The sequence below is a fragment of the Hylobates moloch genome, unplaced genomic scaffold, assembly GCF_009828535.3.
Source record: "Hylobates moloch isolate HMO894 unplaced genomic scaffold, HMol_V3 SCAFFOLD_1, whole genome shotgun sequence".
NCBI classification, from domain to species: Eukaryota; Metazoa; Chordata; class Mammalia; order Primates; family Hylobatidae; genus Hylobates; species Hylobates moloch.
Genome location: NW_026652276.1, coordinates 102,386,692 through 102,403,546, shown reverse-complemented (window position 1 = coordinate 102,403,546; position 16,855 = coordinate 102,386,692). Strand labels below are relative to the sequence as shown.

At 49.2% G+C, this 16,855-nt stretch overlaps 1 protein-coding gene across 4 annotated transcripts in view; it reads right to left on the bottom strand.

Moving 5' to 3' along the window:
* Positions 1-16,855, bottom strand: part of HIP1 (huntingtin interacting protein 1) — a 195,742-nt gene that overhangs the window by 60,684 nt on the left and 118,203 nt on the right. For 3 of the 4 annotated variants that reach the window (XM_058443959.1, XM_032756398.2, XM_032756408.2), the window contains exon 2: positions 1,622-1,685. In XM_058443959.1, coding sequence (XP_058299942.1) covers positions 1,622-1,685 — 64 coding nt within the window. Of the gene's footprint in view, positions 1-1,621; positions 1,686-13,897; positions 13,943-16,855 lie in introns of those variants that run through there. The other variant, XM_058443957.1, reaches the window with a different exon arrangement.

The window sequence follows — 16,855 nt, the reverse complement described above, 5'->3', positions numbered from 1 at the left end:
TCTCTACTAAAAATACAAAAATTAGCCAGGAGTAGTGATACACACCTGTGGTCCCGGCTACTTGGGAGGTTGAGGCAGGTGGATCTCTTGAGCCTGGGAGCTGGAGGTTGCAATGAGCTGAGATCACGCCACTGCACTCCAGCCTGGGCGACAGAGCAAGACTCTGTCTCAAAAAAAAAAAAAAGTCCCAACTCTGCTTGCCTGGAACTCCACCTTGCTGTGGCCGAGCACACAGAGAGTTAAAAGCTTAGCCACCCCCCTGGCAGCCTCTCTCCTTCAGCCTTTGGGGATTAAGCTCTCCGGCTCCTGGATTCTGCAGCTCGAAGGCAGATTCCTAGGGATTCATCAGCCAGCATGGTACTGCATCTCTCTACAAAGCCACAGGCTGCTCCTGTGTGTGGTGGGCTTACAGAGGGCTTTCAAGTCACCCATTCCCTAATCCACTTCCAGGCTCTTGTCTTCTTCCCTCTGGCATAGGTCAAAACTGTTCACGAAGGTAGAGAGGCCCTGCCTCGGTTTAGGGCCAACCAACCTCTGAAGCTAAGACTTTCTTTTTTCGGCCGGGCGTGGTGGCTCATGCCTGTAATCCCAGCACTTTAGGGGGCTGAGGCTAGGCGTTCAAGGCCAGCCTGGCCAACATGGCGAAACCCCGGCCCTACTGAAATTACAAAAATTAGCCAGGTGTGGTGGCACATGCCTGTCATCCCAGCTACTTGGGAAGCTGAGGCACAAGAATCGCTTGAATCCAGGAGGCAGAGGTTGCAGTGAGCCGAGAACATGCCACTGCCCTCCAGCCTGGGCAACAGAGTGGGGCTCTGTCTCAAAAAAGAAAAAAAAAACCAACTCTCTTTTTCTTTTTTTTTGCTTTCATGCTCAGAAAAGGAGATGATTATTGATTATGCAACCCCCAGGGGAGTGGTCCCTGTGTCCCTGTAAAGGCAAAGAAAGGACCTGGAGGGCTTTGATAATAGGTGAAGATCCCTCCTGACCCCCAGGAGTTCTCTGAAAGGAAAGTAACTTTCAAGTGACTTTGAGGTTCTACAAAGCTTGAGTCGGCCAGGTGCAGTGCCTCTCCCCTGTAATCCCAGCACTTTGGGGTTACAGAGGAGGGAGGATTGCTTGAGGCCAGGAGCTTGAGACCAGCTTGGGCGATGAGCAATACCCCATCTCTAAAAAACATAAAATAAATTAGCCAGGCATAGTGGTGCACACCTGTAGTCCCAGCTACTCGGGAGGCTGAGACTAGAGGATTGCGTGACCCAAGGAGTTGGAGGCTGCAGTGAGCTATGATCACGCCATTGCACTCCAGCTGGGCAACACGGCAAGACCCCATTTGGAAAAAGAGAAAAAGGAGTGCTTAAGTCCTCAAGGAAAGGAGCAGGATCTTTGGCAAGTTGAAAGGCCTGGGCTTCACAGCCTCTTTGGTGTCTGCCACCATGAAGGTCTGTGGTCTCTGCAGCCAGCGCTCTCTGAGAAGCTGCCATCATCAGAAGCTGCAGGGACCTGGCCTGTGCAGGGTTGCCCCTTCCTGGAGCTGAGTAAGAGAGCCTGGCCCTGACCTCAGTCCCCACAAGTTGACCTCCCTTGGAGTCGGTCTTCCAAGCAACATCCAAAAGGATATTTCTGGCGTGTTTTTCCTTTACAGCCACTTCCTGCGTATTAATGGCCTTATTGATGCTGACAGTCTGAAAAACAAGAAGGGGGGAGGGGAAAGGAGGATGAGATGAATAAGCCTCTGAGAGTGGCTGAGACCCTCCCAGATGCCCGCCCCTTTCTCCTCCTCCAGCCATCCTCCCCCAGCCCCACGGGTGGTCGGTTCCTCCGCAGGCGCCCAGCTGGGGGCAGAGGTGGGCAGTGCTCCCGGGAGCCAGCTGGCTGGGCCGTCCAGAGGGAGCGGGCACCACTGCCTGGCATTGGCTGTGCCCAGCTGCTGCTCCCGCCTGCCACTCACTCCCTTGGCACAACAACATGGCAATTAAAGCCCGCACAAAGAGATGCTTTTTATCCCCCAAGGAAACATTATTTCTCCCGGAGCAGGAGGAAGAGGCGCAGAGATCAGGGAGCGACCGCAGCCCAAGAGCATCCAGCTGCCCCTCTCTCCCCTCTAAACCTTCCACGGAGCCTTCCCTGGCTGGCCAGCACCGGCAGTGGCCACTAAGTCTTTGTTTTCCCACACTGTCGGGCATTTTCCAACTTCTAAGCAAATTCCCTTGTACTTCCTTAATGACATCAAGGGACATTAAACATTCCCTCTCAATCGTTTTTAAAATTGTTAACTTTTTTTTTTTTTTTTTTTTTGAGGAGTCTCGCTCTGTCACCTCCTGGGTTCAAGCGATTCTCCCGCCTCAGCCTCCCGAGTAGCTGGGCCTACAGGTGCCTGCCATCACACCTGGCTAATTTTTGTATTTTTAGTAGAGATGGGGTTTCACCATGGTGGTTGGCCAGGCTGGTCTCGAAATCCTGACCTCAGGTGATCCGCCCGCCCCAAAGTTCTGGGATTACAGGCCTTGTTTTTTTCTCTTTTGAGACAGAGTCTTATTCTGTCGCCCAGGCTAGAGTGCAGTGGTGTGATCGTGGCTCACTGCAACCCCTGCCTCCCGTGTTAAAGCAATTCTCCTGCCTCAGCCACCCGAGTAGCTGGGATTACAGATGTGCACTACCTTGCCCATCTAATTTTTGTATTTTTAGTACAGACGGGGTTTCGCCATGTTGGCCAGGCTGGTCTTGAACTTCTGACCTCAAGTGATCCTCCCACCTCTGCCTCCCAAAGTGCTGAGATTACAAGCGTGAGCCACTGTGCCCGGCCAAATCATAACTCTTTTTAATTTTGCAAAGTGCATATACATAGGAGTACCATTTGCACAAACACAGAAAAGGGATTATACCATGTAGGCTGTTTTCTCAGGTACAGATTTTTTCCTTTTTCTGTTTTGATGTCATTCTGTCCCTATAACCCGTGTTAAAAACCTGTTATGTATCACATACGTACACCCACACATACATATAAATACCTACATACTGAATAGGTTAATTTTGCCATTGTTCTACAAAAATTAGATTGTCATATATAGACTTCTCTACATCTTGATTTTCTTGAATGTATCTCCTGGAAAATTCTGCAAATGGGCTGAAAAAACTCTAGTTTCTATTATTATTATTATTATTATTATTATTTTTGTCCTGAGACAGGGTCTTGTTCTGTCCCCTAAGCTGGTGTGCAGTGGCACAATCATGGCTCACCGCAGCCTCCAACTCCTGGGCTGTAGCGATCCTCCTGCCTCAGCCTCCTGAGTAGCTGGGATTACTGGCGCATGACACCATGCTCAGTTATTTTCTTTATTTTTGGTAGAGACAGGGTCTCACTATGTTGCCCAGGCTGGTCTTAAACTCCTGGCTTCAAGTGATCCTCCCACCTCAGCCTCCCAAAACACTGGGATTACAGGCATGAGCCACTGTCCCCAGCCAGAAATTATCTTTAAAATTTTAGGAGTGATAAATATGTTGTGGTTAATTTTTAAAGAGTTTTTGTTTTTTAAACAGGTTCATTCTGAAATATTTACTGGCAAGATGATACAATGTCTAAGATTTACTTCAAATAATCTGGAGAATAAAAAGTCTGGTGGTTGATGGTATAGACCCACGGATCAGCAAACTACAGTTACAAGCCACAACCAGACCAGACTAACACCTGGTTTTGAAAATAAAGCTTATGGCCGGGCACGGTGGCTCATGCCTGTAATCCCAGCACTTTGGGAGGCCGAGGTGGGTGGATCACCTGAGGTCAGGAGTTTGAGACCAGTCTGGCCAACATGGTGAAACTCCATCTCTACTAAAAATACAAAAATTAGCTGGGCGTGGTGACGGGCGCCTGTAATCCCAGCTACTTGCTACTCGGGAGGCTGAGGCAGGAGAATTGCTTGAACCTGGGAGGCGGAGGTTGCAGGGAGCCAAGATTCCACAATTGCACTCCAGCCTGGGTGAGAGAGAGAGAGACTCCCTCTCAACAACAACAACAACAACAACAACAAAAAAAAAAAAAAAAAAAAAGAAAGAAAGAAAGAAAAGAAATCTTATTAGAATTCACCCACTCTCATGCATTTATGTATTCATTTAATATCAGCTGAGACTGCTTCTGCATTACAAAAGCAGAGTTGAATGGTTGCGATGGAGACCATGAGGCCTGCAAAGCCTAAAATATTTACTAACTGGCTCTTTGCAGAAAATGCTGACCCCTTGTCCATAGGATATATGTTTGGCCACAAGTTCCTTGTTGATGCTGGGGCTATACCAGGGCTTCTTGGACTAGTCTTCATATTTGTATATGTTTGAACTTGTCTATAATGAAAGATTAAAAAAAAAAAAACTTTGACCCAGTAATCTCACTCCTAGGAATCTATCCTTGGGAAAAAAACCTTTTTTTTTTTTTTTTTCTGTTTAGACAGAGTCTCACTCTGTTGCCCAGGCTGGAGTGCAGTGGCATGATCTTGGCTCACTGCAAACTCTGCCTCCTGGGTTCAAGTGATTCTCCTGCCTCAGCCTCCCCAGTAGCTGGGACTACAGGCGTATGCCACCACACCTGGCTAATTTTTATATTTTTAGTAGAGACAGGGTTTTGCTATGTTGACCAGCCTGGTCTTGAACTCCTGACCACCCGCCATGGCCTCACAAAGTGCTGGGATTACAGGTGTGAGCCATAGCACCTGGCCAGCTTCTTCTTTTTTTTTTAAAGAGATAGGGTCTTACTGTCTTGCTGTGTTGCCCAGGCTGGAGGGACTTGAACTCCTGGATTCCAGTGATCCTCCTACCTCAGCCTCTCAAGTAGCTGGGACTATAGCTGTGCACTGCCACATCCAGCTGCTGTTTTTTAAAATTCTCAGATATGTTCTTTTTTTTTTTTTTTTTTTTTTTTGAGACGAAGTCTCACTCTGTCACCAGGCTGGAGTGCAGTGGTGCAATCTCGGCTCACTGCAACCTCTGCCACCCAGGTTCAAGCGATTCTCCCACCTCAGCCTCCCGAGTAGCTGGGACTACAGGCGCCCGCCACTACGCCCGGCTAACGAGTATGTTCTTAAATCCATGTCTCCTTATATATTTTCTTCTCTTGACCAGACTTGATTTTTAAACAGTATAACCTCTGTTGCGAGTTGAATTGTATACCCCCGCCCCACAAAAAGATATGATCACATCCAAATCCGCCCCCCACACCGGTACGTATGAATATGATCTTATTTACAAATAGGGCATTTGCAGATGTAATTAGTTAAGATGAGGTCACACTGGAGTAGGGTCATATTATGGAATGTAATATGACTGGTGATCCTCGAAGAAGATGTAGGGATCCAGAGACACGCAGGGAGGATGCTGCGTGAAATGAGACAGAGACAAGTGATGCATCTACAAGCCAAGGAATGCCAAGGACAGCCAGCGGCCACAAGAAGCTACAAAGGATCCTTCCCAGCTGGGCACAGTGACTCACACCTGTAACCCTAGCACTTTGAGAGGCAGAGGCGGGAGGATCACCTGAGGTCAGGAGTTCAAGACTAGCCTGGCCAACACAGCGAAACAGTGTCTCTACTAAAAAATACAAAAATTAGCAAGGTGTGGTGGTGCGTGCCTATAGTCCCAGCTACTAGGGAGGTTGAGGCAGGTGGATTGCTTAAGCCCAGGAGGTTGAGGGTGCAGTAAGCAGTAATCACGCTACTGCACTCCAGCCTGGGTGACAGAGCGAGAATCTCAAAAAAAAAAAAGGATGCTTCCCTAGAGCTTTCAGAGAGAGCGTTGCCCTACCTTGCAAGACAGTGAGAGAATGCAGCCACCGAATTCGTGGGAATTTGTTGACAGCCCCAGGAAACTAATTACAGGGTCCTTTCCCCCATCAGATGGGGTCCTCTGGGAGGACAAGAATGACATGTGATGCTTTCCCTACAGCACATGATCTGGGGCTCTGCTGAGCACAGTCGTTGGCTCTGCAGGGTGAGAGTGAGAGCAGTCAGGAAGGAATCTCTGGCCAGCACTTTGGGAGGCTGACGTGGGAGGATTGCTTGAGGCCAGGATTTTGAGATCAGCCCAGACAACATGGTTAAACACCATCTCTACAAAAAATACAAAAATTAGCCAGGTGTGGTGGTGCACACCTGTAGTCCCAGCTACTAGAGAGGTTGAGGTGGGAGGATCACTTAAGCCCAGCAGACAGAGGTTGCAGTGAGCCGTGATCGCCCCCACTGCATTCCAGCCTGGGCAACAGAGCAAAACCCTGTCTCAAAAAAGAAAAAGAAAAAAAAAAAAAAGATGCAAGAAAGAAGTGAAAAGTTCATTCCTCTGAACCTCTCCATGAAGCAGTACTTCTCTCCTATGGAGACGCAGTGCTTACAGCTTCCTCTTAACACATCCTTCCTTGGACCTTAGTCCTCAGTGACAGAACTGTCCCAAGCACTGTCTTCCCTGTACATTTCCTCAAGTGCATTACAGCTGTTTAAACCATGTTCTTCCCCTGGTACCATGACAATGGCAAAATTCTGGCTGCAGACAGACCCCTGGGCAAAGTCTCCATACTTCCGGAGCCCATCAAGGTTGCCTGCAGTCAGAAAGGACTTAAAAGGCACATAAACACGTAGTAGGACAAGAAACCCAAATCTGTAAGATGCTGACCTGGACATGGTTAAGTTCCACGGGGTTTGGGAGGGCCTGTAAGGAATATGGGCCGTGAGGAAGAGGACCACACCAGGTAGTTGGAAATGCTAGAAATGGGGCTGGATGCGGTGGCTCATGCCTGTAATCCCAGTACCTTAGGAGACTCAGGCGGGAAGATCACTTGAGGACAGGAGTTCAAGGCCAGCCTGGGCAACATAGTGAGACCTCATCCCTACAAAAAAAGTGGCTGGGTATGGTGGCATGCACCTGTATTCCCAGCTACTCTGGAGACTGAAGTGGGAGGATTATTTGAGTGATCCAGGCATTGGAGGCTGCAGTGAGCTGAGATTGCATTACTATACTCCAGTCTGAATGACAGAGCAAGACCTTGTCTTAGAAAAGGAGGAAGGAAGGGGGGGGGGGAGGGAGGGAGGGAAGTGGGAAGAAAAATGCTAGAAACTGCTTCAGGGCCTCTAGGGAGGACCCATGATGGGTGAGATTTAGATTTACCCTAAAAATAACTGTTCCTACTGCCTGACCAATTGCTCAAACTTGTGGTCATTATGAAACTTGCTCACACACAAAAACATCTTAAAGTAACAAATTTTTAGAATCTTTAAAAATCCCATAAGCCACGTAAAATAATATACCATGAGTTTGTAACTATGGATCCTCTGTGTGTGTATAGCTGAGAATCAGGAAAGTTCTGGGCTGTAGTGTTGAAAGGAGAGAGAAATCTTTTAAACTGAGACACTGCTCAAGGAAGACTTCTTACAGGGAAAGGAGGGATAACTCGGCCCAGCCACTGTCCCTGCCGTTACCCACTTCTCTCATATGTGCCTCATAGGAACTCTGGGGTGCGGAGGGCTATTGTTCAGAAAGGCGGAGAAACTCACCCAAGGTCATACTCTTTGGTTCCAAGCCCTGAACCACCACCCGCTCTGTACTGTGGAGGGGTTTGGGCTTGAAGGGGACTGGGTCTGGGGTTCTGGACACAGACGACAAGGCTTCCAGGTAGAGGAAGTGCCACAAGTAAAGGCACCAAAGTGGAAGGGCATGGAGCACGCAGCCAGAGAGGCAGCGGGGGACGGGGGAGAAGCCAGGAAGCAGGTGAGGCTGCGTGTGGGAGGCCAGTGGGCTTCTGAGTGGCAAGAAGGGATGACAGCAGGTGGAGGGGAATGGGCCAGCAGCAGCGGCAGCTGGGGTAGAGCTGGATGTAGCCTGGAGGTGGGAATTCAGGGAGGAAGCTATTTTTGTGTTTGTTTGGTTTTTTGAGACAGAGTCTTGCTCTGTCGCCCAGGCTGAAGTGCAATGCCGCGACCTTGGCTCACTGCAACCTCCGCCTCCTGGGTTCAAGTGATTCTACTGCCTCAGCCTCCCAAGTAGCTGGGATTATAGTTGCATGTTACCACGCCCAGCTAATTTTTGTATTTTTAGTAGAGACGAGGTTTTGCCATGTTGGCCAGGCTGTTCTCGAACTCCTGTGCTGAGATGATCCGCCTGCCTTGGCCTCCCAGTGTTGGGATTAGAGGCGTGAGCTACCGCGCCTGGCTGTATTTTTATTTAATCTATTATTATTATTATTTGGAGACAGGGTCTTGCTCTGTCACCCAGGCTGGAGTGCAGTGGTGCAATCATAGCTTACTACAGCCTCAATCTCCTGGGCTCAGGCAATCCTCCCATCTCAGCCTCCTGAGTAGCTGGGACCACAGGCATGTACCACTATGCCTGGCTAATTGGTTTTTTTAAGTAGAGACGGGGTCTCATTACGTTGCCCAGGGTGGTCTTGAACTCCTGGCCTCAAGCAATCCTACTGCTTCAACCTCCTAAAGTGCTGGGCTTATAGGTGTGACCCACCATGCCCAGCCAGAAGCTATTTAATAGCATAAAAGTACAGGAAAAATGGAACCAAAATGAAAGATGTGAAAATGGAAATGACCCAATATAATATGGGCAGTAAAATGAGCTTCAGTAGGACTGGCAGATAGGAGCTCCAGGTTACAGGGAGACAGCAGAAGGATGCATCCGTGGTGCCTCCAAGATGATGCAGAAACTTTAGGAGGCCGAGGGGGGCAGATCACCTGAGGCCAGGAGTTCAAGACCAGCCTAGTCAACATGGTGAAACCCCATCTCTACTAAAATACAAAAATTAGCCGAGTGTGGTGGCTCATGTCTATAATCTCAGCTACTTGGGAGGCTGAGGCAGGAGAATTGCTTGAACACGGGAGGTGGAGGTTGCAGTGAGCTGAGATCCCGCCATTGCACTCCTGCCTGGGCGACAGAGGCTCTGGACCTAGATAGGGGGAGGATAGCAGCAAGGGCTGCAGGCTGGGGAGACACTGTAAGAAAAGGACCCGAAGGAACAATGAACAATGAGGGCAGGCAGCTCTTGGGTAAGAAATAGCCATTTTTAAAAGAATGAGGAAGTGAACTAGCGGTAACAGTGGTGATAATCATCGAGCTGATGGCACTAATGCGTGCTTAGACCAGGCCCCTTTGTATGAATTATCTTATATAAAGTCTCACAACTCTACAACCTATCAGTAGGCACTTATTAGTATTAATCAGCTCCATTCTGCAGATGAAGAAACCAAGGCACCTGAGATCTCTTAGGCTTAGAAAGGCCAAGTAAGCCTGGGTGGGGTGGCTCATGTCTGTAATCCCAGCACTTTGGGAGGTCGAGGCTGGAGGATTGCTTGAGAACAGGAGTTTGAGACCAGCCTGGGCAACATAGCGAGACCCCCATCTCTAAAAAAAAAATTTTTTTTTTAAATAGCCAGGTGTGGTGGTACACACCTGTAATCCCAGTACTTTGGGAGGCTTAGTTGGGAGGATTACTTGAGGCCAGGAGTTTGAGAACAGCCTGAGCAACATAGTAAGGCACCGTCTCTACAAAAACAAAAAAAGTTTTTTTTCTTTCTTTCTTTTTTTTTTTTTGAGACAGAATCTTGCTCTGTTGCCCAGACTGGAGTGCAGTGGTGTGATCTCAGCTCACTGCAACATCTGCCTCCTGGGTTTAAGTGATTCTCCTGCCTCAGCTTCCCCAGTAGCTGGGATTGCAGGTGCACACCACCATGCCCGGCTAACTTTTGTATTTTTAATAGAGACAGGGTTTCACCATGTTGGTCAGGCTGGTCTTGAACTCCTGACCTCAGGTGATCCGCCCACCTTGGTGGTTCATGCCTGTAGTCCCAGCTATTTGGGAGCCTGAGGCAGGAGGATCACAGGAGGATCACTTGAGCCCAGGAGTTTGAAGCTGCTGTGAGCCATGATCACGCCACCGCACTCCAGCCTGGGGACCAGAGTGAGACCCTATCTCTAAAATAAATAAATAAAAATAAAAAAAGAACTGCTAAGTAAACTGCCCAGGCCCGTAACGTCAGCAAGTGTAGGGCAGGGATTCAGACTTTGCAGTGTGACCGAGCTCAGGCTCAGGATCACAACCTTGGCACTAGACAAGGCCCTCTACACCACAGAGACACGATCAGAATCCACAGACTGGAAAAATGCATTAAACTTCACAAGATGAAATCCAGTAGGTACAAAGGAAATTTTCTATACTTAGGCCTAAACTCACTGGCACAGGGGAGCTGTGACTCAAAGCAGCACTTGTGAAAAGAATTAAGGTGTTTTGGCCGGGCACATGGCTCACGCCTGTAATCCTAGCACTTTGGGAGGCTGAGGTGGGTGGATCATGAGGTCAGGAGTTCAAGTTTGGCCTGGCCAAGATGGTGAAACCTCGTCTCTACTAAAAATACAAAAAAAATTAGCCAGTTGTGGTGGTGGGCGCCTGTAATCCCAGCTGCTCGGGAGGCTGAGGGAGAGAATTGCTTAAACCTGGGAGGCAGAGAATGCTGTGAGCCGAGATCACGCCACTGCACTCCAGCCTGGGTGACAGAGCGAAACTCTGTCTCAAAAGAAAAAAAAAAATTAAGGTGTTTTATTTGGCTGCTAACTTAATAATAGCAAGATTTTGATATGGTTGATGAACATGCAAGTCTGATCTCTCTGGATGCATTAAAAGGAGGGAGCATACGGTTCCAGTTCTCTACACAGATAAGGCCACTTGTGAAACACTATTCAGTTTCAGGCTTTATACATTATGAAGGAAACAAAAAGCTGGACCACTTCCGAAAGAGAGTGACCTGGATTGAAATAGATTTAAGATCTGAAGAAAATTTAGAGAAATATCAATATTCTGAAGCGTGACCATCTGGAAGCAGGAAAAACTCCAGAGGCTTGAACCTAGACTAATGGGTAGAAGTCCAGAGAGGCAGTTTCTGGATGAACTTAAAGCTGTCTCATGAAAGAGAACTCCTCATTATTAGAAACACACATGCAGAAGAGAGGCAACCTCTCTAGGTTATTGTGAAAAAGATGGACAGGTTCAGATTACATTAGATGACTTCTAGGTCTCTTCCCATTTTTAGACTCTGAAAAGGCTGATCAGATGATGGAGGGCTCTGGATATCAGGCCTAGCAACTGTGATCTGATGGGTACTGGGGATCCACAGAAGGCTCTCGAGCAGGGGAGGAACATGACACAAATGACCCTCCATCCTCCTGAATGAGTTACTTCTCCAGTGTGCTAAGGAAAGTGGGGAGCACCCTGGGAGTCACCGCCTCCCATTATGAATCCAGTGCAACTGACAAGGACCTGGCCTAAGCACTAAAAAGTTTCTTTCTAAACCAGCAGCTACAAGGCACCTGTAAGCTCTGTCTGAACTTGCCAGAACTGTCCCAGACCCTTCTCCTGCAGCTCTGGGGGAGCCCACAAGAGCTCTCTGGCACTGTCATCATCGTGCCCCCAGTTCCCCAAGCAACACTTCGTCACAGTGGCTGTACCCATGAGGCAGAGTCCACTCCATGGTTTGGGGCCCATTGCCGAGCCTGTGGCAAAGCTTCCTGGGGCTCATTCTGGGTTCTAAGGCAACCTGTGGGTCCCCAGGGGGCCGGGGAATGTCAGATACTGAGAGGTTTCCAGGGCAGAAGTTCCCTGCTAGGACCAGTTTCCCATGGCTCACTAACACTGTGTACCTGGGATACCACCTCTCCACCCCACCCTCCACCATACACGCCCACTCTTCTTTCTACTTTCCAAACCCTGACCTCCTTTAAGCTCATACCCAACGGTACCATTTTCTTTTTTTTCTCTTTTTCTTTTTTTTTTTTCTTTGAGACAGAGTCTTGCTCTGTCGCCAGGCTGCAGTGCAGTGGTGCAACCTTGGCTCAGTGCAACCTCCTCATCCCTGGTTCAAGTGATTCTTCTGCCTCAGCCTCCTGAGTAGCTGGGACTACAGGCATGTGCCACCACACCCAGCTAATTTTTACATTTTTAGAAGAGACGAGGTTTCACCATATTGGCCAGGATGGTCTCCATCTCTTGACCTCATGATCTTCTGCCTCGGCCTCCCAAGGTACCTTTACTTTTTAAGACTTAACCAAGCTACTCAGGCCAACAATGTATTTTTCTCTCTTCCTTCTTTCTTTTGTTTTTTTCTTTTTTGGGGGGCGGGGGGGCGGACAGAGTCTTGCTCTGTTGCCCAGGCTGGAGTGCAGTGGCACAATCTTGATTCATTGCAACCTCTGCTTCCTGAATTCAAGTGATTCTCCTGCCTCAGCCTCCAGAGTAGCTGGGATTATAGGCCCGCACCACCACACCTGCCTAATTTTTGTATTTTTCATAGAGACTGGGTTTCGCCATGTTGGCCAGGCTTGTCTTGAACTCCTGACCTCAGGTAATCCACCTGTCTCAGTCTCCCAAAGTGCTGGGATTACAGGCATGAGCCACCTCGTCTAGCCCCCCCCCCTTTTTTTTTTTTTATAAGAGACAGGGGCCTGTTCTGTCACCCAGGCTGGAGTGCAGTGATGTGATCATAGCTCACTGCAGCCTTGAACGCCTGTGCTCAAGTAATCCTCCAGCCTCAGCCTCCCAAGAAGCTGTGACTTACAGGCATGTGCCACCACACCGAGCTAATTTTTTTGTATTTTCTCTAGAGATGGGGTCTCCCTGTGTTGCCCAGGCTGGTCTTGAACTCAGGCTCAAGTGACCCTCCCCCCACAGCCTCCCAAAGCACTGAGATAACAGTTGTGAGCCACCACACCTGGCCTTTTTTCCCTCTTTTTTTGAATTCCTATTTCTCTCAATATGTTTGACACTGAGTATTACCTTCCCTCCCTACGCAGACTAGAATCCCAAGCGCAGGGACCCTGCCTTCTCCTTTCCTGCAGGCCCACAGTCGCAAAGGCAGGTCATAAGTCCATAAATCATCAGGACTGGCTGCTTCCCAGCACTCCCGCCTCTAAAGTGTACCAGGTAGAGGCCAGGCATGGTGGCTCATGCCTGTAATCCCAGCACTTTGAGAGGCCGAGGCAGGAGAATCTCTTGAGCCCAGGAGTTCAAGACCAGCCTGGGCAACATGGTAAGATCCCATCACTATTAAAAATATATATATATATTTATATATATTAAAATTTTATATATTATTTATATAAAAATATATATATACATTTTTTTTGAGATGGAGTTTCACTCCATCTGTCTCCCAAGCTGGAGTGCAGTGGTGTGAGCTCGGCTCACTGCAACCTCTGCCTCTCAGGTTCAAGTGATTCTCCTAGCTCAGCTTCCCCAGTAGCTGGGATTACAGGTGCCTGCCACCACGTCCAGATAATTTTTGTATTTTGTATTTTTTTTTTTTTTTTTTAAGTAGAGACAGGGTTTTACCATGTTGGCTAGGCTGGTCTTGAACCGCGACTGTTCTATAAAATTTTTTTAGAAAAAGTCCCAGGTACGCCAGGTGCAGTGGCTCATACCTGTAATCTCAGCACTTTGGGAGGCTGAGATGGGCGGATTACTTGAGGTCCAGAGTTCAAGACCAGCCTGGCCAACATGGCAAAACCCTGTCTCTACCAAAAATATAAAAAGTAGCCAGAAATGGTGGTGCGTGCCTGTAGTCCCAGCCACTTGGGAGGCTGAGGCAGGAGAATCACTTGAACTGGGGAGGCGGAGGCTGCAGTGAGCTGAGATGGTGCCACTGCACTCCAGCCTGGGTAACAGAGTGAGGTTCAGTCTCAAAAAAAAAAAAAAAAAAAAAGTCCCAGGTATGTGATTCACAGTCTCTTGAGAAAATCTACTCCCTTCCCCTCCCGGCCCCAGGCTCTCTGAAGGACATCATTTTGTTCTGAACTGTTCCCGGCCCTCCACAGGCCAATGCCTGGGGGCCCCTCCCAGCGCCAAGGGTGGGCAGTGCGGGGCTTGGTGTCTCACCTCTGGAGGGGGCTCTGGGTTAGGGAACATCCTCTGAGAACAGGCTGTTCTCTGGACTTCCCTGGAGTCACACAGAACCTAAGACCAAGCCGTGTCTCCCCTGAAAGCGTGGCATTGTCCACCACTTCCTGACCCAGCAGGCCCTCGTGTTCCCGGCTGGTTCCGGAGAGCCAATTACCAGCAGGCACCGCAGGAAGGGCACCTTTCTCCCAGCCTCTCTTCCTCCCTCCCCAGCACTCCCCATCCTCCGCTCCCCTGGGACAGCCCAGTCAGGCGATGGCCAATGGGAAACCCTCTGGCCTTGCTTGTGTGGGGAGCTGGGCCTGGGCCTGGCCTGTGGGGCCAGTTGGACACTGTCTGGTCACACACACACAGCTCTTGGCAGGAGCCCAGGCCTCGGGCTGCCAAGGCCAGGCTGGCTCACAAAGGTCCCATGGCAGGAGCAGGCACAGGGATGTGCCCCAGGTGGGGGTGGCAGGTCCCCAGGCAAGGGGCCAGAGAAGAAAAACCTGAGAACAGGCAGCACAGATGGGAAAGGAGAAGGGCAAAACAAAGGCAGAGGAGGCCTGGCACGGTGGCTCCACCTGTAATCCCAGCACTTTGGGAGGTGGAGGTGGGCAGATCACCCAAAGTCAGGAGCTCGAGACCAGCCTGGCCAACATGGTGAAATCCCATCTGTACTAAAAATACAAAATTAGCCAGGGGTGGTGGCACATACCTGTAGTCCCAGCTACTCAGGAGGCTGAGGCAGGAGTATTGCTTGAACCCGGGAGGTGGAGGTTGCAGTGAGCCAAGATTGTGCCACTGCACTCCAGCCTGGGCGACAAGAGAGAAACTGTCTCACAAAAAAATAAAATAAAGGCCAGGCACGGTGGCTCATGCCTGTAATCCCCACACTTTGGGAGGCCAAGTCGGATGGATCACCTGAGGTCAGGAGTTCAAGACCAGCCTGACCAACATGGTGAAACCCTATCTCTACTAAAAATACAAAAATTAGCCAGGCGTGGTGGTGGGTGTCTGTAATTCCAGCTACTCGGGAGGCTGAGGCAGGAGAATCGCTTGAACCCAGGAGATGGAGGTTGCAGTGAGCTGAGATCGTGCCATTGCACTCCAGCCTGGGCAACAAGAGTGAAACTCCATCTCAAATAATAATAATAATAATAATAATTTTTTTAGAAAGAGGCTGTAATCCCAGCACTTTGAGAGGCCAAGGCAGGCAGATCACTTGAGGCCTGGAGTTCAAGACAAGCCTGGCCAACATGGTGAAACCCCGTCTCTACTAAAAATACAAAAATTAGCTGGGCGTGGTGGCAGGTGCCTGTAATCCGAGCTACTCAGGAGACTGAGGTGGGAGGATGGCTTGAGCCCAGAAGTTCAAGGTTGCAGTGAGCTATGATCATACCATTGCACCACTCCAACCTGGGACACACACACACACACACACACACACACACACACACACACACACGAAAGAAAAGAAAACTAGAAAAAAAAAAAACTGGCCATGGCAGGTTGCAGTACAGGTGGCAACAGCTCAGGTTAACAGCTGGGACCTTCCACCTGAGTGAGGATGACAGGGAGAGTACAGAACCAAATGGAGATCAGGTGAGCCTGGGACAGTAGAGGGACAGGTGAGGCATGAAAGCCAAACAGAGCATCCCTGCCGTGGGGAGCCTTCCATGCTCTGTGAGACTGCTCTGGTTCTAGCTACAACCCTTGGAATTTGCTGCCCAACATCAGGGTCTTTTTTAATTCTTCTCTTGATCAAAAATAATAATAATAATAAAGCCATTGTCACCAGATTAGTGGTAGTAGCAGGAGCCACTGACTCTCACTTGGGCCTCTTCCTCCTCCCAGGCACTGCACTGGTAATTTACTTCTCATCCTCCTTTGGGCCCTAGAGGGCAAGAAATCTGGGCCCCTATTTTCCAAGACAAGCTACTTGCAAGTAGTACAGCCAGCAAGAAGTGAAGCCAGAATTGAAACCCAGGTCCATCTGAGAGCGCCTCCTCTCCCACACCGTGCTGCCTTCTGTAACTCCCAGGGTCCAACACAAACCGGTCGCCAACCAACGTCCTCCACCCTACTGTCTGCCTCACCTTCTTATCCATGACATCTGGCCCCCTTGTTTTTTTTTTTGTTTTTTTTTTTTTTTTAGAGGCAGGGTCTCCCTCTGTTGCCCAGGCTGGAGTACAGTGGTGCACTATAGCCTCAACCTCCTGGGTTCAAGCAATCCTCGCATCTTAGCCTCCCAGGCAGCTGAGACGATAGGTGCATGACACCACACCTGGCTAATTTTTAAATTCTTTTGTAGAGATGGGATTCGGTATGTTGCCCAGGCAGGGTCTCCCTCTGTTGCCCAGGCTGGAGTACAATGGTGCAAACATGACTCACTACAGCCTTAACCTCCTGGGTTCAAGCAATCCTCCCATCTCAGCCTCCCAGGTGGCTGAGATGACAGGTGCATGCCACCACACCTGGCTAATTTTTAAATTCTTTTGTAGAAATGGGGTTCGCTATGTTGCCTAGACAGGTCTCAAACTTCTGGCCTCAAGTGATCCTCCTGCCTCAGCCTCCTGAGTAGCTGGGATTATAGGCACATGCCACCACACCCAGCTAATTTTTGTAGAGATGAGATCTTACTATGTTGCTCAGGCTGGTCTGAAACTCCTGGGCTCAAGCGCTTTGGCCATCCCAGCCTCCCAAAGTGCTGGGACTACATGCATGAGCCATGTCCTTGGCCCTAAAATGGTGAATTTTATGATATGTATATTTTACCACCACACACACACACAGACACATACACACACATAGTTACAAGGTAGATAAGCCCCCAAAACACGCTACATGAAAGAAGCCAGACATGAAATGGGACACAATGTGTGATCCTATTTGTATGAAATGCTCAGAATGGGCAGATCCATAGAGACAGAGAGCTGACTGGTGGCCACTGGGGTC